General features: G+C 32.3%; 1 protein-coding gene across 1 annotated transcript; it reads left to right on the top strand.

Annotated features, from left to right (window-relative positions):
- The first annotated feature begins 11,333 nt into the window (after positions 1-11,333).
- On the top strand, positions 11,334-13,938 carry LOC129298301 (uncharacterized). Its single transcript, XM_054936700.1, has 5 exons — positions 11,334-11,862; positions 11,973-12,290; positions 12,394-12,718; positions 13,003-13,131; positions 13,407-13,938. The coding sequence occupies exons 1-5, from the start codon at positions 11,539-11,541 to the stop codon at positions 13,520-13,522; spliced, it is 1,212 nt and encodes a 403-aa protein (XP_054792675.1). The 5' UTR covers positions 11,334-11,538; the 3' UTR covers positions 13,523-13,938.
- The last annotated feature ends 5,299 nt before the right edge of the window (positions 13,939-19,237 follow it).

Genomic DNA, 19,237 nt, shown 5'->3' with positions numbered 1-19,237 from the left:
TTCATATGCATCATAATTTTTAGTAAGATGTTCACTGCATGTAAAACCACAGTTGCTACTGTAATTGTTGCTATAATTTTCTAATTAAATTATATAATTATTTTCAAGATCATGGATAAAAACATGTGAATAAACTATAATTACAAATAACAAATCTAATGATAGGTTAGTTTTATATTTTCAAATTTGTCCGATGTTTTTTTCTTACACCTGAATAGAAAACTGTGCCTGAACCCGAATAATTTGTTCTGCTTTCTTTCATGATGAAATAATTAATGCAATCTCGACTCCTTTTAGCTGACATTATTTGCATAATTTGGTGTAAATTTCCCAAAGATATATTTCTTACTTTGTTTTGACGGAAGGGTTTGTTCATTGAGAGAGAATGGGATGAAAGCAATGAAAAGAAAGAACCTAAACGGAGTAGACCTAGGAGAGGATTCTAGTAAGATATTCTGTGTTTCTTAAAATGCAAGATACTTGTAAAAAAAAAAATACTCTATAAAACTGTGTCAATTTGTGTTAGGGGGATGAAAACATTTTTCCCCAATATTATGAAGCAAGTTAAGATGAAACAAGGGGCGGATTTTAAGTAGGGTTTGCTTTTAAAAAAGATTAATTTCGTTAATCAATTATCATAAGTGAGTGATATCACATGGGATTGTGTAAAGAATAAATGATGACCCATATCATTGCTATTAAACTTCTTCCTCACGCCATCTTTACTTACTTGAACATATTCTTCATTCTTTATCCCCTCACCCCCAACACAACACCCAGCCTTGTTGTACTCACCATAATCTATTATCAAGGAGCTATTGACTTAACATTTCAAATATGTGTCCCTAAACATATACTATTTTCATTTTTTTAATTTATATTCATATTAATTATATCTATTTATTTGAATTAGCTACTAGATGCCAGCTAAACTATCTGTCAAATTTAGGGTCTCTGTTTTTAAGTTAAGCAATATATTTGTAATTTTTCCTAACCACCGCACGGCACCCTATATCATAAGTCTACCCATGCCGAATTGAGAGAACTTCCTATTAAATTCAGGAAACTTAATAAGTGATCAAACTAATTTGAATCGAGTTAAGTAAAATCTTTTCATGTGATAAATTATACCAAATATTTAGCACGAATGTATTGTGAGGGAATTTAACCACCACATGACATATAGTATCTTGAATTTACCCCACATTGAGTTGATGAATCTAATGAGGATTCATACTAATGTAGATCGAAATAAATACAACTTAGATGGTATGCCCTACCACCAAATATTTAACATTGTTTTATTTTTCAAGGCTTAAATTTAAAATTTTTAATTAAACTAGTACAACTTTTTAACCAGTTGAATCAAATGCTTGGCGGTTATACATTGTGCTGTTTAATTTAATGCAACATTGTTATACTCCATAACTCAATTCTTTTAAAAGATTCATCACATAAACTCCAATTTAAGATGTGTTTAAATGATTGTAAGTTATAATCATTTTACTATAACAAACGCCTGTTTCTTTTATAAAAAAAGGAAAAAGAAAAAAGCTTCAAGTTTAGAGACCATCATCTATATATTGCTTTCGCATAATAATTCTCACGTCTAAAATTTAATTTTTTGTAATTTAAATAGTTAATACAAACGGTTAAGACATACAAGCAATATGCACTTTTGATGTCACCGTCTAAAAGCGGGTCCCAACTTCCACTTTTTATCATAGAAATTTAGGAACAAGGCCTACTATTCGTATATAATAAATAGTTTAAAAAGTCTGAAAACAATTCAGTAATTTCACTTTCCGGATTGATTCTTACGAGCTAAGTTTCCCACTCAAAAGGGTAAGGAACAGAAAAAAGGCGGTGCCTCATGCTCTGATGAAGAAGAAAATGGTGGGCGAAGAAAAAATGAAGATTCAAACTTCGGCAGATCCAAATTCCCAAAATTAATCATTAAATTAAACGAAATCTCTATCGTCTCGTCGTCCTTGTCATGCGATCTTCACAAGCTCTAAATCCGAAAATGCTCGTCAATTAGCATATTCTGACTTTCTTGTTAGGCTGAATTTGCTTGCGTTTGTGACAAGTTTTTACTCTTTTTATTTAAAAATATAAAATATTTTAAATTTTTTAAAATGTAATCATTATCTTTTTTCAAAAGTATCATTATTAATAATGATTTTATATTTATTATAGAATATTTAATAGAGATAAATATAAAAAGATAAGATTAGTTTGAGAATAGATAATCACTTTATTGTGGTGAAATTCGGTTAAAATATCTTACATTTTTTAATGAAAAGAGTACATTTTTTTAATATTTTAGGTTTTTATATTTTTATTTTTAAGTGTTTTAGATCCCTTTAAAATCCTGACAGTTTATTCATCTAGTAACTTAAAATACTAAAAAATAAAAGTGTAAAAACATAAAACAATCAAAAAAATAAAAATTTATAATAAAATGTGAGTAAAGCGCAGAGAATTAAAATTATATTTTTTTTATTTTATTAACCATGCTATCCTGGCGTCATATATTCTCTTTTTTAATTTTTTATTTTTAAATTTATGATAATAAATTTTTTATATATTAATGATAAACTTCTTACATATAAATAATAAATTCTTTATATGACAATATGGAGCAATCACACTCTTAAATTTTTTAAAATTTAGTTTATATTTTTTTTTGCAATTTTTTTTTTGGTTAATGGGCTAATTTGTCCTTGGATTAAATATTTTTACTTCTTGTTCCTAAAATGATGGAAACATTTTAGAACTGCTTTTACCTTTTTATTTTTTTATTTTTAAGGCACATTAAATTTGACTTGTAGATTACCTTTAGTCACGGTTTACTCCCAGTCACGGCCAGGAAAATAAATATCAATGTTTTTATAATAAAATTATTTTAAATATCTATTGAATTATATTAAGAGTATAAATTAATAAAATTAAGTACTAAAAAAAACTTATATAACATATCATTAATTACATAAAAGACACTTTTTATATAAATAATTTTTCGTATTTATTAGAATCATGTACTTTTAATTTTCATTAAATAAAATCCAAATACCTATTTTCTACGGTAGAGAATTTTCCGGGATAAATTTTTATATACAACTTTTTTAAAACAACTACTTCTTCATTTTAAAACAACTACTTCTTTTGGACCATAATAGAGAGTATATTTTGGAAACTTCTCTAGTCCAAAATATAAAATATTGAATAGGTTTTATATGTGTATATATTTCAATTATACCTTTACTTATCATATTTCACTCAAGTAATTAATGAGAGTAGTGTTTTAAATGAATCAAATATTATATTTATTTCATTCAAATTATGATCAAAAAGTTTATAAAAATTTGTAAAAATAAATATTTTAACAAATTTTTTATAAACATAAATTAGTTAACAATGATTTATGTTGTGGTTTGAAGAAAATACAATTTAAGATTATAAAATATATAAAATTTGAGATAATAAATTTTTTAATGAGATAAGTAAAATTTTATTAGTGGAAGTGAAATTTTTTAAAGTAAGGGCAACTAAATTTTCCAATGAATTTTTTTTATAAGGGCAACTAAAATTCTTAAGGGCCATTATAAGTAAGTTTTTCTTTGAAGGTGGTGGGGGCGGCTGCACCCTCTAGGATCAACGTGGATCGGTCCGCGTTCACTCCTATTGTTCACCTTTAATAAGCACTAATAATCTTTAGGTTATGTTTGTAGCATTTAATTGATAAGGTGAAAATGAAATTAAAGATGAAATTTTAATTTAAACATGATTAGTATGCAAGAATTGCAATTCCTAAAAATTCTAATTCTATCAAAAATGCTAGAATCCAATTCCATCATATTGATCATGTAATTGCTTCAATTCCCTTAAATTCAATTTGTGGACCCCACTATCCTCATCTTTTTGTCTATTTATAATAAGATAGGTCTTTTTAATTTTTTTAAAAAAGGACAATTTAGTCTTTTTCTATTTTAAGTACCTATATAAATTAATATTATATTAGAATTCCATCTTCATATCAGACACACTTTTAAAACTCAATTCTATTCCGATTCTGATTTCGATTCCAATTTTGATTTCGATTTCGATTTCGATTCCATTAAAAACTCTTCTATCATACCAAATGAGGCCTTACTGTCCGTCAACTTTTAACTCTGAAATTATTTTTACATCAAGTGATCAAACAAATTTTTGTTTTATTTTATATTTGAAAACTAATTTTTAAAAATTAATTTAAAAAATATTTTTTAAAAACTAAAAATGATATTAAAACCAAACAACCCTAAAAAAACTGCAAATTTGGACACCAACTGTAGTATACAAAATTATTTATTAACAGATCAAAATCTGCAAATACCTTTGAATCCTCATTCGATTAGTAGCAAATTAATTAAAAGAAGAGTAGGAAATACGTGTTAAGTTTGACATGCTATACATTTAAATCCTATTTTTATAAGGGTTTATATTTTAAAAAATAAAATATTTTTAATATAACTAGATTTTTAAATTGAGTCCTGCTAAATATTGAAAAAATGAGTTTGGGTGGCATTCCAAACCCTTGTTAATTTTTAAAAAATTGCATTAAAAAATAAAAATGAGGAAATATAAATGTTCTACATTTTTTTTCCAAGTTAGTTCATGAATTAAAATAAGGTATATGGCCATGAATTGCATATCCTTTTGTTTCTACAGTAAATTTGTCATTTAAAAGGTTTTTGTGATGGTGTGATACTATGAAACCATTATTTATTTGGTTTTTTGATTTGTTAAGCAAGTTTAAGTGTAAAATATTTGATTGCTTTCATTTCCAATTTAAATTAAATTCATGAAAAGTGAGTTTATGGACCTGAGTCCATAAGAACTGAACCTATCAATTTTCCAGCTCCAATGGGAAGTATCGAGTTGAAGTTATGGCAATGCATGTTGATGGTAGAATTTCCACTAGAAAATGTCAAATAACATGTGCCATACGCAAGAGTAAAAAGCCAGCAATAACAGCTTTTGCAAATTTAAAAGATAGATTGGAGTATATAGGCCCGAGTGATGTATAGATAGACGGTTCTTATGCACTTAGAGTTTACTAGAAGCTCTGTTCATCTTTCAAAGTGTATATATTTTCTAGGTACATTCTACACGAATTATATCTAAACACTGTTTTTAATGAAGAATAATGGTGATTCAAGGCGCTGGGATCAGGAAGAGGAGACATCCATGAGCGGTTCGAGCGGCGGTGGTTGGAGGCGAGGAGGGAAGTCATTGGGCCACGTGGAATTAGTTGTAGAGATGGGCCCCACCGAGTGCGATCGGCAACGCACATGCACCCTTTCCCTTCTCGCTCATTTGCCCTCCCCGCCTCTCTTTTCTTTTTTCCAATTATACAATCCACGGCCTTCTTTTTCTTTCTCTTTCTGTTTTTTTTTTAAATCACACTTATCCATTAATGAGTGATAGATTTTTTTTTTTCAGAGAATGATGTTAAAATCTCACATAAAAACTTATATTACTGCGAGATTTATTAACAACTGAAATAAACTGCATTGACAACACTTATCATTTATTAATTCAGTTTAGTTCAGTTGTTAATGGACCTTACAGTAATTAATTTTTTTATGTGAAATCTAACTGTAATTTTTTTTTTTTTTGCATTAATTCCAATATCCTACATTTTCATCATCGTCAAGTTTTCTTTTAAGTATTCCACGTAATCTGCTTTTCTTTTCTTTTTTATTGTTCTCTGGTTCAATGAATCTCGTGATAAAACAATCACAGCCCCGATTCTCTAAATGATAAAAATTTGTAGTATAGCTTTTGTAATTGATTGATCCCTGATATATTAGAATAACTATAACTAATTGAATTATATTTTGTTTTCTATGATTTAGAGCACCAAATTGCTTCAAAAAATATCTTATAACATGAGGTACGAGGACTATTTTTTTAAGAGTTAATATATAATTCAAACTCTGAATTATAAGTTTAAGGAGAGTTTTAATTCTAAATTTTTTTAAAAAAATATATTTTAAATATTAAACAATTAAAGTCCAAGTAATTTTTTCCTACCATTAGATTTAAATAAATGTATGTCAATTTTTTTAAATATGAAACTTAATATGCAGTTTTTCTCAAACGAAAGCAGGAAAGAGGGATAGTAAAATTTGATGAAAATCACATTAGGCCACAAATTTAAAAAAACTAACAGATATTTGTTTAAATTTAACAATGAGGTAAAATTGCTCTAACTTTAATTGCTTAAAGTTCAAAATATAACCTTTAAAAGTTTAGAATTTAAACTTATTTGAACAGCTTAAATAAATTTAAAAAATTTGGACAAAGCTCAAATCTATATGAGTTTAGCTCAAATGCTTGAATTATTTTTTTTATTATTAATGAAATTAAATTAACCTCCACTTCAACTTTTAGTCAGAACTCACAAACCCTTTCAGAGACCCCCAGTTTGAATATTTTGCATTCTTACGTGAAGTTTTAATGTCTCAATAACTGTTTGTTTTGAATATTTTTGTAAAAATATTATGAAAAAAACTAAACATGATATATTATTTCACTTATTTTTATTTTTATTCTTTCAATGTTTGATGTGAATTTAATGAGATAGCAAAAGGTGGGTTGTAATATTTTGTCGTGAAAAATCTTACAATTTTGAATTAAAAATCAAAATTGGCTAAGAAAATAAAGAAAATCTTTTTTAAAAATTTAGATATGTAGATCAGTACAAATAAAATCGAAAGTTTGAAGTGCTAGATCTGAACTTAACTATATAAGCCTTTTTTCATATATTTAAATATTTTAAACTCAATTCAGAATAAATCTGATTTGAATTACGGGCTCTAATTTGCACTAATTAATAGAAAAGAGCTCTTATTTATAGCGTGACATAGGAGCAGGACATCTCCGGAAGAGAGGAAGCGGTAATTGGAGTGCGCCTCCAGTTGAATGGCGTGCTAGGGTTTGATGCGCCGCCTGATTTCCCAACTGCGAAGCGCTCTCTCTCTCATCCAGGGAACATTTTTGTAAAGCCTCTCGAAACGAATGCGTTTTGGTAATGCCTCGTTATTTTTTTTATGAAGGCGCGTGCTAATTTAGATTGCACGCTATCCACACGTAGCTAACCGAAATTCCTCCCTCCCTTCCACGTGTCTACGCCACATCATCCCTTTCTTCCTCATTCTCGGGTATTCCCCTTCATTTTCACCCCTCCCTTCTCTATATTTCCAACTTTGCCACCTCCACCACCAATATTTTAATTAAATTTGAAATTTATTTATTTCCATCTCTACAAATAATTATGACTTTTGTTACCCAAAAACGTAACCGTGACTTACTGCTTCGTCCAAAGTGAAATTTCATTTAAAATCTGCACCTGCCAATATATAAACTCACGACGACCAATATTCATTGAATTTGACATGCATTCATTGACTCCCACTTCTGGTTATTATAGCATCTGTGAAAGGATGAGTATTCATTAAATTTAGTTTTTTTTGTCAAATAAAAGTTAAATGAATAATTTACTTATTAAAAGTTAAATTTAGTTTACGCTTTATTTACATCTTTTATATACACAAACCTTCCGAGCTCCTGCTTCCCACTTATTGACTTATTTGCATATAAATGTAACTTCAGTTCCCAAGCCAAGATTTATCGCATGCAACTACGCAAAAACGGAGATAACTCCCGCAAATGGTAAATTATTTTCCCATGACAGTCCAAAGTGTGATACGGAACCTCATTGTTATTTTTCATAGTTGAGGGGATTTACTTTCATTTTCCCTTTTAATTGTTCTTTGAAAAATCTTACATATTTAGTCATAAATTAATTGCCTTCAATTTTAAAATTGAAGTTTTTTTTTCCTTACTGATATCTTTTTATTTTAAACAATTTTGTCGGAGGTAAGGTAGTTCTTTCGATAAATATTTGAATTTTGATTCGATACATTATAAAAAAATTTATTCTTTTCATTAAATCGAACTTTGTTGGTCACAACAATTATATTTAAATTATTTGGTTATGTTTGTTAGGAACAACAAATTATTAGGCATATTAGAGATACTAAATCTCAATCGATGATAAAGGATTCCCGAGCTTTCTTGCCACACTTTACTTTGATATAAGAGATACAAGATTTAGTAAAATAAGTGTTTGATTAATACTAATGGATTACAAAGCATGAATGATTATGAGTTTAAAACGAAAATAAAAGCTATACGTAAAAACTATTTGATAAATCTAGGGGCAAAATGTAAGTCTTTGGACTGATATTCGTGTGTCCTTTCTATAATTTGGTGCTCTATTTATAATGATAGAGTGATGATAATCTCTTTGGAACACCCTTGCAAATAATCAAGGATTCCTTACATATGGTCTGTAAAATTCATAGCACGATCTTTCATTACCGTGTTTCATTTTTGAACAACCAGTCCATTCCCTTGAGATACTTAGGAATAACAATTATATCTCCACAAGATTTGAGATCGTTTGAGATTGTGATTTTATGTACCAATAGTCCAAGAAATGGGTTTGCAATTAGTGAAATTTCAACGTGCTTATCTGGCCGAGGCTTTCTCTTGAAATTTGGGTTGATCCTTTTGTTCAAATTATTGATTAGACATAACTTTTCAACTACTTAACTCATATGATTTTATGACTTATTCATATGCCTAAGCAGGCAATGTTCATATGTAGTTCAAATAACTTAAAAAATGGACATTATAACATACAAATATTTTATTTGAAATTCAATGCACTGGCCATGGCATACTGCGAAGAAGATGCTTTCTTTTCTTTTGAGGTCAAGAAAAAAAAAAGTAAAATACACAGTAACAATCACAAAATGCGACACGAGACCACGTACCATTCATCGTCTTTGGCGTGCCAGAAATGTAACAAAAATATTAATAAAGAAATGCATTCCCCCCCTGCTGTTATTTTCCACAAAAAAAGGAAAGAAAATTTAAAACTTAATTATGATACCACGATTATGATAATAGTTTGGTTTCATTTTATTTTTATTTTCTTTATAATTTTACCAACTACAATCAATCTACTTTTTTTATCTTTGTTTTTGCAACACAAAATATTATTTAATAACATTAATTTTAAATTAATTCTTATATATTATAAATATCGGAACACATGACTATGCATATAACTAAATATTTTATTTAAAATGAAATTTATTTTGTTGTGAATTTGAATTTTATTACTAGAAAATCCTAAAATATATGTTCTACATAGCAAATAAAACTGCAGGAAGCCTTGTTCAATTAAACATGAACTTTTGCAAGCAAAATAGAATAAATTAAATCAGGTATCCGCCACTCCTGCCTGAATTTCCATGGTATTATCATCAATTCATTTGTATGATTTGTAACTGTAATTAACTCAAAAACATATCTGACTGAACAAAAAGGTCCGAATAATCACATAACTGGCGGCATGGGAGATGGCAGTGTTACTTGTTAGCAGGAGGCCGTCTTAAAAGATGCGGAGTCGATACCATGAAAACGACAGCGTTCCGTAAGGGTAGGGGCTAGGGATAAAAGGATGTTTGATCAGCACACTTGTCAAATTAGGCCACCTAAACGGGACTACGGTGACCGCCACGTCCGCCCTACCATCCCTCCTCGCCGTAACTACCACGTAAGCTTTTATATTTTAAAGTTTGCAATTTTTAAAAATAGCAAAACAGTCTTGCCCAAAGAGTCATTTAAAAAAAACATAATCTTTTATTCATTTAATTTTATTTTTAATCTTTATATTTTTTTAACAGTATTTTCAGTTTTTTAGGGACTCAAATTATTTAAAAATAAAAACTATGAAAATTTTAAAAACAAAAGTCATCCAATCTTTTTAAATTTATAAAAATTGAAAATATGAGAACAGAATTCTAAGGATTTAAAATAAAATTCAATACCACTACAACTGACTAAAGATTGTGTTTTTCTCTAAAAAAACCATTTTAAACAACCCCGTCCTAAAAAAGCAAATTATTGGTTTCACACAGCCCTTTTCTTAACTGCCACTAATACACGTTTTCTACGCAAGACAATGATTGACCCAGAGATGTAACGTGCGAATATTTGCTTAGATCAAAAATGAATATCAGAAAATGGAAAACGAACCAAATATTACGCGTGGTCTCCTATGCGATGCCAATCGTCTGTAATGTAATCAAACAAACACTTCCTGTATGACTACTTTCTTTGACAGTACACACAACAATAGAACTTGTCTTCTTTGAATTAAAGGGCCGTCCAAATTTCTCCCTGGTTATGAATTTTACAAAAATACACTTCCATGTGTCAAATTTTGATATACATTGCATGGAAAGAAATTAGCAATCGTAAAAATAAATGGCGTTGACTATTACAGGTTAGACAGTTGATTTTCTTTAAAAACGAGGCCTCTATTTTGTTGTCGTCGTTGTTGTTTGGCCTTGTGATTTTAAAATGCCTTTAATGTTATTGGTGTACGTTGGTGAAGTACTTAGGTGATGGGGAAGGGACATTAAAGTCTAAAAACGTAGAAAAGGAAAAAAAGACAAAAACAAGTCAAAAGAGGAGTGCAGGCCAGGCAATGTGAAAACTTACAAGCAAAGGATACCCTCGCCGAATTGTTGTTCATTTTTTTTTAATCAAATATTTGTTTCTTTAAGGCTAATGGGATCGTGTGTGCAATGCCAAATGGAGTACGTGTAAAAACAAATGCCAAATGGCAGTCCCACTTCAGCGCCGCGTTTTCTCTCCTCTATATTTTTCCCAAAAAAAAATCAGACATATATTTTTTTTAAAATATCATTGTTTTTGCCGGGAAATAAGTCACCGCATCCAATCGCAATAAGAGAATGATTTTATATTTGAGTAAATTAAAAAAAAAAAAAATAAAATGGAGGTTGGGGGGGAAGTGGGGGCCCACGGGGACTGTATTAAGCGATGGAGCCACTCAACCGCAGGGCGAAAGAGGGGTGAGTGAGGGAGCACCCACAACGCCTCTCTCTCACTCACTCACGTCGTGGCTTGCTTCACTGATATCGGAATAACATTAAATAAAATTATCAATCAATTAAAAAAGAGGGAGTGGTGGCAACTGGATATCAATCATCTTCACGCCTCAGTCATGTGAGTTACACCTTCCTTCCATTCCCTTTGTCCCACACTCAAAACCCTAATGCGCTTTCCCTTTTTGCATGGCCTGCGCGTGTCTCCCACCTTCTCTCCCTCTCTTCCCCAAAGTAAAAAGCCCCGTTCCTGTTTTCCATAAAAAGCCTCGAATTCATCCTCCTCCGTCACTGCCCCCCCCCCTCTCTCTCTCTCTCACCGTCTTGTGCTTTTTGATTTGGCTGGGACCCATACGCTCTGCAAATCCAGGTGTATGCCCGGCTGTGAACTTTCTCTACTATTAAATCTTCACGAAGCAGCAAAAGCCTTCAGTTCAAATTCCAAATCTCTCACTCCGATTTTTTCTGCCGCTGCTTCTTTCCCTTCTCTCTCCCCGCGAGAATGGCCGAGAATTTGGATGACGGTGAGTTCTGGCTGCCTCCTCAGTTCCTTGACGACGACGGTATCCTCGAGGACACCGATGGCACTCTCGAGATCAGCTCCAGTGGCCTTCTTCATACTGTTTCTCCGGAGCATCTCCTGTTCCCTTCCGAGTTTCCTTATGATTTTGAATCCTGTGCCGTTCCTTCGGATCTCAGTTCTCCTGTTGAGTCCGTGGTTGGTTCCAGTGAAACAGAGAGTGACGAGGAGGAGCACTTGCCGGACTTAACCCGCCGGACGGCTCGCATCACCCTTGAAGTTGATTGTTCTTCTTACAAACCCAAGGTTCACATTATTACTGTGATTTTTTGGCGGATGCTCTCTAGGCGCATTATTTTTGCGCTCTTCGGCTTTTTGTTTCGGCTTTCTTAATCATTTAGTTCGACTAATGGCAGGAAATATTCACCTCTGGTTCGCCGCAATCCACCCTCTGCGCTTTTGGAAGCGGATGCGGATGCCGGAAAGGTTCGAGCAACGGTAGCCCTAACACTGCTGGTAAGGTGTCCTCTCGGACGGCGACATGGGATCTCCTGCACGCGGCCGCTGGGGAAGTTGAGAAAATGAAGCTGGGCGAGGAAGCGTATGGCTTCAATCATAAACAGCGCCCGTTAGTTAACTATCTGTTGAATCTGCCTGCCAGTAACTGCAATCCTCCTGACTTTAAGCTGTTAACCCATCGCCCGCTTTCTCACCAGCAATTCCAGTTACTTCGGGTAAGCTACTATCACACTTCGATGTTCTAGTTGATTTGGTTTTCACCTATAACTGGACTCCTTTAATCTACTAAATCTCATTCGTTTGTGTTTCCTGTTTCAGTTTCAGATGCTGAGGGAGCTAGAGATGGCGAAGCTCCAGAATTCCTCTTTTGGTCTCTGCCAACAGAGGCGAAGTAACCTAATAGCCCCAGTCAGTGGAAGGAATAGTGAAATTTCTGGGCCCAGAAGTACTTGCCATGTGAGTTTTCCGTCACCTGCATGGCGGCCTCAACAGGCGAAGTTCCAGGCTCAGACTCAGCACTTTGGGTCCGGAATGAGAGCTGTTTTCCTCGAGAACCCTTCTGGTAAAAAAAGGGAGTGTGCCGGAACAGGGGTTTTCTTGCCTCGTCGTGTTGATAATCCATCTGAACCAAAAAGAAAGCTAGGTAAAGAACATGGACAGTTTTCTTTTCTATTACAAAATATTCTTGAATTCACATCCGTATTTAGCTGGATTTTGGGCGGCCCTTGACAATTTGTACAAGGAGCTACTTCAAGCTTAATCGTTTTCGCGAATTAATGTTTGCTGCTGGTTCGGCTTAGAATTTATGTTGATTTATTGCCGTTTCTTGAAATTTCTCTATGGTTCTTTCTTTTTCAATAAATGAGTCATTGTTAAATCTATTTCTGAATCGTAATTTAACGAGTTATTTCTTTTTTCCGTCCGTAGCATGTTCAACAGTGCTGGTTCCTGATAGAGTGGCGCAGGCCCTAAACCTAAAGGTTGACAACATGGTGAGCGGCCAGCCTCAACGTCAAGAACCATCTCGATTTAATGTGGCGCCTAATATGGACAGTGGTAAATAATATTGTTTTGCAATAATCTCTTATTTCGTGTACCCTTAATTTTTTATCTGTCTGATGCGTTTAGATTTAGCGAGGAGAAAGTCAGAAAACTAATGGTCATAAAATTAATACTAATAACTGTGTTGCCAGTTATTACTAGAAATTGAGACTATTGTATTCTTTTTTATTCGTACAGTAATTATTGCATTCATTAACATCAACTGTTGAGGATTATAAACAACTTATTTCGTGTGGCTTATTGAGCCGTTTGAATCTTTGATTGCGCAGAAGCCGCTTTTCCTAAGCTTCAGAGGAGTCAGGGACTTGCCCACCAGAAACGCAGCTTGCGGCTGCAGCCTCCGGTGAACCATAACCTGCGGCTACCGACAGAGTGGACCTACTGATTGTCCAAATGCGTGTTGGATGCTTGGGATTTTTGTCTTCGGAGCTACTGTAGGAATAGGTTAGGAATTCGATTCTGGGAAATGGTAAAGTTAGTTTTTCCGTAGTTTTCGAAAGGAATAGTATTTTACAAGTTGAAACAGGTTTTTGTTTGGTGTGAACGAAAAAGGAGATGAAAGTGATATGTGTGATGTAGGAGGGATGGGAAATGATAGAATTATGTAGAAAATAACGTTTGAGGCAGAATGAAGAACTGCAAATACAGCAACAGTAGGAGCAGGGGAAATAAATGAGGTTGGCCGAGGTTGCAGGGCAGAAAATGAAATATAAGTGAAGTCTGATTCCAATCTTTGTTTGTTCACCCGACATTGCTGTTTAATAATAATAGAAGGAATAGTGTCCATGTCTTCTCTGGCTCTGCAATCTCTCTGAATCACGAAACCGTAGTCCGTAGCATGTTCTTTTATTATATCCAATTTGACTTGGAAAGTGGACGATTCTTGATTTATGGGAATCGGAGAAATGGGTGGAAATAATGAATTATAATGTTGTAAATAGTGAAGGTGCCTGCTGCGTGCTTTTTTAAATGCTAGGTGTAAAGCAAGTAGCTTTTGCTTTGCCCAAGACGGTGGCAGCTGTGAATGAAGTGTCATATACATACATCATCTAAAGTCTAAACCAACCAGGGATCTTTCCGCAATCAAGGCAAAAACGGTTGGATATGGGTTTCCTGTTATTTGAAGCCCATGAAATGGAATTTTTGTTAATTTCAGAATATTAATAAATATTATGTTCGGATGTGGAAGATTTCTAAATTCTAAAATATTCTAATCTAGAGGCTCGTGTGGCGGGGTATTTCGTGGGTTGCATTTGAGCTTATTGACTGTCATGACAATGTGCTTCGTCACCACTCCTAATTGCTTATTCCTTCAACAATCAATTATTAATCTCAGCAGGTCGGTCTGTCATTTAACATAATGTAATTGGATTATGATTGAAGAAATATAATTATTAGTTTTTATAATTTCATTAAGTTTTGTTTTTTTTTTTCATAGTATTTCAGTCCTTATAAAAATTGAAGACATTGAAAATACTGAAATTATAGAGATATGATTAACACGTGTCACCCACTTAAAAAGCAAAACTAATAAAATTATAAAAATTGATGATCGAGTTTTCTTATTATAATATAACAATATACATGCGAGTGGCCAACAGTGCTGGAACATCCAATGAAAAGAACCTCACGGAGAACGGAAGAGGAACGGTGCCAACAATTGACATGGTTACTGGGGATATCAATCAGAATGTTCCTTTGTTTGAGCCCAGCTAATCCAAATTGGATGGTTGTGCTGTTTTTTCGTGATTCAATATGCAAATGTTATTGGGGATTGCCTTGGAGAGTATTTTAAGAAAAGTAACTCTTTTTTTTTTTTTGGGCATGATAAAAACAAATATCTAATGAGAAAATGACAAGTAAGGACCAACATTGATGTCAAATTAAAAATTTTAGTACCAAAATATGATTAGGAGTACCGAATCATATTTTGGTACTGAAATTTGAAAAAATTTGAAAATATCAGTGTTAAAAAATTTTCATTTGACATTAATATTTTTACAAAGTTTTTATTTGTCATTCTCCCAATATCTAATTTAACTAATTTTCATAATTTTTATAAATTAGTTAGTTAGGTGTTTAGGATGGAAAGGAGTGAATAGTAAGGTCTTGTTTGGATAACCTTAAAAAATACATTCAAATCATATCTAAAATATGCTTTCATCAAATTTAACAAATAAGTAAATTCTCTCAAAATTTTTTTTATTAAATGTAAACCGAAAACGAAACAAAAAACTCATAGTAATGGCGTAGTATTTTGAAATGAAGTAGGAGTGAATGAAGGCAAGTGGACGAAGGCCCAAAATGAGTTGAAAACGTGGAATACAATAAAAGAGGAGTCCATGAGTGGGCGGCACAGATTCAACGCTTAGCTCAACTCCTACCACACAAACCCTCTTCCCTTTCATTCATCATTTTCATTGGTTCTTCTTTTTTCGGTCAGACTTCTTCCGATCCCTTTTACAAAACGTGAATTATCATATTACTTAGACACTGCAAATTATACTTAAAATTAATTAAATTCCACATATACGATAAAATTGTAAATGATTTTTTAAAATAACCTTCTTTATGGAGTTCAATGGTGCCTTATAATAATTGATCTCATTAATACGCAATCAATTCATGAAGCCAGGATAAGAAAATGTTAATGAATATTTTAGACAAGAAGTTGGGGTCTCTTATAAATAAAATTAAGATAACTTTCCTTAATTAGAGCCGAGAAAACAAGTCAAGCTATTTGAATAGTGTAATACTATCAACAAGGGCTTTTGTGAATAAGCCTATTTTTTGCAGGCTTAAAAAAAAAAATCCCCGTGCTTGAACTACTTATAATTAATGGATTTTTGAAAGAAAACCTTTGCATTCTTGATCTTATGATTTATAATATGGCTAAAAAAACAAAAAGAAAAAAAAAACAGAGGAGTTTGACAAATATTGAAGTGACTACATTATCATCCTTACGCTTGCGAGGATTAAACGATATTTAGTAGTCATATTTCATTAAAATATCTAGTTACTACTGTAAAAACAACTAAACATATTGTAATTACCTTCGTCTTTTTTTGTAGTGCCCAATTTCTACCCGCCCTTGTCCCTTTTTAAAATTATATCTTCAAAATTATACCTGCGTGTGTGTGGGTGTGGGGTTGTGTGTGTATAGTGTCAATAATATTATAATTCTTTCCTGCACCTGCATCAATTGGCATGATTCGGAATAAGAATGGGGAATAATCATCAATCATGGGAAGTCAACTCCGTTTTAAACAGGGCTTCATCACACTCTGCTGACCTTGAAGTCAATGCCAACTTTTCACTATTTGTTCGGCAGCCCATAAATTCAGAAACCAATAAGGATTATTTAATTAGGTCGCATCATTTCTGTGACGATTTTCCTCCTCATATTCAACTGTAAGATTGAAGCTTCGCTTTGAGCGGGAAAAAGCAGTTGAGTCCCCACATCATCAGCTGACTCAATTGGAGGGATCGAGATTTGGCCAATCGTCTGATTCTGAATATCCCAAAATTGACTCCAAGGTGAATCAGTAAAACTCTGTCAAAATCAATGACAATGGTTAAAAAATCGACCTTGACTCAGTTTTTTTCTTGAAACTATAGTTTTGAGTCTTTTATTCTATAATAATGTAACTACTAAAGCATGAATTAGCATTCAAACCAATTTAATACTACGTGATCTGATTATGAAAATACTGAGAAAAATGCCTAGAATATTGATTAAAGTAACAAGAAATCCTCCTTCTTAGTATAAAAACTACGCACACAAGTCAAAAAAAAAAAACTGCTCGGTCGATCAACAAGCCGGAGACGGGAGACCTGCAATCAACCTTGGGATGAAACACAGGCAAAAGCTAAGTTAAAGCAACATTGAGCTGCGCAGGTCGGCAAGCATTTAGTGCTGTGAAGGACGATGATGACGTAACTAGAGCCTATAATGTTGTAACACAGTCAATAGACCTATTTCATACGTTTATGACGCCAACTCTGTTTGCAACATCTATGCGCCTAATTGCTGCTTCAGGCTCCTCACCAATTTAATTGAAGCACCGGACGGTGTACAGAGCGTTCCTTGGAAACGCAATGTTGTCTTAGTTATCTCTTCCCTGTCCCTGGATTGAATTTCAATTAATTAAAGTCCCATACTTTGTTTAATACTTTTTTTTTATAATTTAAAACAAGATAAAACAAAACAATACTTTACAAATTTACTTTTTTTTGAAAAAATAAAATTATAAATTTTTAAAAATGTCTTACATATTTAATCATTATTCCCTCCAAATTATAATATAGCGTATATTTTAATGCTTGCTTGGTTCAAAATATAGGATATCGAGTAAATTTTATACTCCCTCCATTAAAAAATATAAGACATTTTTTGAGAAGTTAGATGTTTAAAAATATAAGTCATTTTAGTCTTCAAGATGTAATCATTGCCTTTTTTTTTACAAAAGTATTTTATTGATAATGACTTTATATTTATTGTAAGGTGTTTAATAGAGATAAATATAAAAAGATAGTGTTAGTTGAAAAGTAAATAATTACTTTATTGAGAGTGAGATTTAGTTACAAATGCCTTATATTTTTAATGAAAGGAGCAATTATTATTTTTAATTATACTCCTACTTTATTTATTACTCTTTAAAAAAATGATATATTAAAATTTAATTATCATTATAAAGTATTTATGTAAAGTATTTATGAGGGTAAAATTAAAAAGATGTAAATTTTTCTAAAAAAATTAAGATTACAACTATTTTTTTTGAGGATTGTAAATTAGTTACTAATGTACTATATTTTGATCCAGAGGAAGTATGTTATAATATTATTTATTTTTTTCCATTTCAAAGGTAATGTTAAGAAATATTATTAATGAATTCTTTTTTTTTAATTAAATTATCTTATAAAAATTCTCCCCAAAATTATCTTGTAATTTCGGATGGAAAGGACTACAAAAAAAAGAAAAAAAAGGCGGGGCAGTTGTATTTTCCTCTGTTTTCCGTGATTCCCTATTCGGATGTTGGACAACATGTTGAGAAAAGCATAAATGAAGGCCTGCATTTGAGTTTTCAAAATTTTAGAACCGACGGAAATTCCTTCACCTTTCAGGTAATTAGATTTTATTGCTCTGTTCTTTATCTTTCCTTTTTTCTCATTAATCATTTCACTCCTCGCTATATTTTCTCTGTTTTTCTTCTTGTTTCCCCCGTTCTTTCTTATAGTTCTAGTTAACGGCATTGTTTCTGTTATTCTAAGGATTTCTTTTTCTCCCTCGTCTGAGGAGAAACATAAAAGTTTCAATCTCCAAGACGTTTTCTAATCTTTTGCCTTGTGCAATCCAGAGTTTTTAAGTTTAGCTTTTTTTGCGTTGATGAAGCATGGAAACTTGAACGGTTGAATAGCTGAAGGAATCGGCATCCCCTGAGAGAAAGCATTATAAACTATTTAGTTGTTTTCAGGGAAGAGCTACAATTTGGTTTAGTCCAGTCTCAATAATATATAGTGTCCTGAAGTGAAAGTTCTGAGATTTAAGCCAAGGAAGTGGGCAGGAAGTTCACAAAAATAACTACGCTGCTTTAGATTTTCAAAATTAAAGGTTGTCACCTCTGCTACAGTTCCGTTTCGGTTTTTTTTTTGTGTTCTTGTCCTTCCTTCGTGTTCTCCTTTTCTACCATTCTCCTTATTGTTTTTGAAAATCATGTAACAGCATTTTGTCAATCCTATGACTGTTATAAACACCCCATCTCTCTGCTCTTCGCTTGTGGCAAAGTCCAGCCACTTAATATTTCATTGAGCAGCCCTGTTTTCAGATTCTTGTTAATACTCAGAAGTAGCTGTTGGTGTTTATCACCTTTGCTATAGTATAAGGGGGGAAACGTGAATTTGTGTCTTTAGAACTTTTTTCAAATCTCTAAGTAAAAGGACACTAAGAAATTTGGGAAAAGACTTTGGATCAATGAATAATTTGTTGGGTCAATATAAGGAGAGAGTGGTAATTTTCATGCTAAAGAGATGCCAATCATCTTAAAATTAGTGAAGGCCCTCTTCATGGAATGTTTTAGAAGACGAAAGAGAACGCCTAGAC

Source organism: Prosopis cineraria, unplaced genomic scaffold, assembly GCF_029017545.1.
Source record: "Prosopis cineraria cultivar Desert tree isolate PC_DT_omini unplaced genomic scaffold, ASM2901754v1 PC767, whole genome shotgun sequence".
Taxonomy (NCBI): Eukaryota; Viridiplantae; Streptophyta; class Magnoliopsida; order Fabales; family Fabaceae; genus Prosopis; species Prosopis cineraria.
This window is presented reverse-complemented; position numbering and strand designations above follow the sequence as displayed.

Excerpts from the sequence above, each read along its gene's own strand:
- LOC129298301 (XM_054936700.1), top strand. The coding sequence starts at position 11,539 with ATGGCCGAGAATTTGGATGACGGTGAGTTCTGGCTGCCTCCTCAGTTC. Across the intron at positions 11,863-11,972 it reads GTTCTTCTTACAAACCCAAG|GAAATATTCACCTCTGGTTC; the intron begins GTTCACATTATT and ends GACTAATGGCAG. Across the intron at positions 12,291-12,393 it reads AGCAATTCCAGTTACTTCGG|TTTCAGATGCTGAGGGAGCT; the intron begins GTAAGCTACTAT and ends TTCCTGTTTCAG.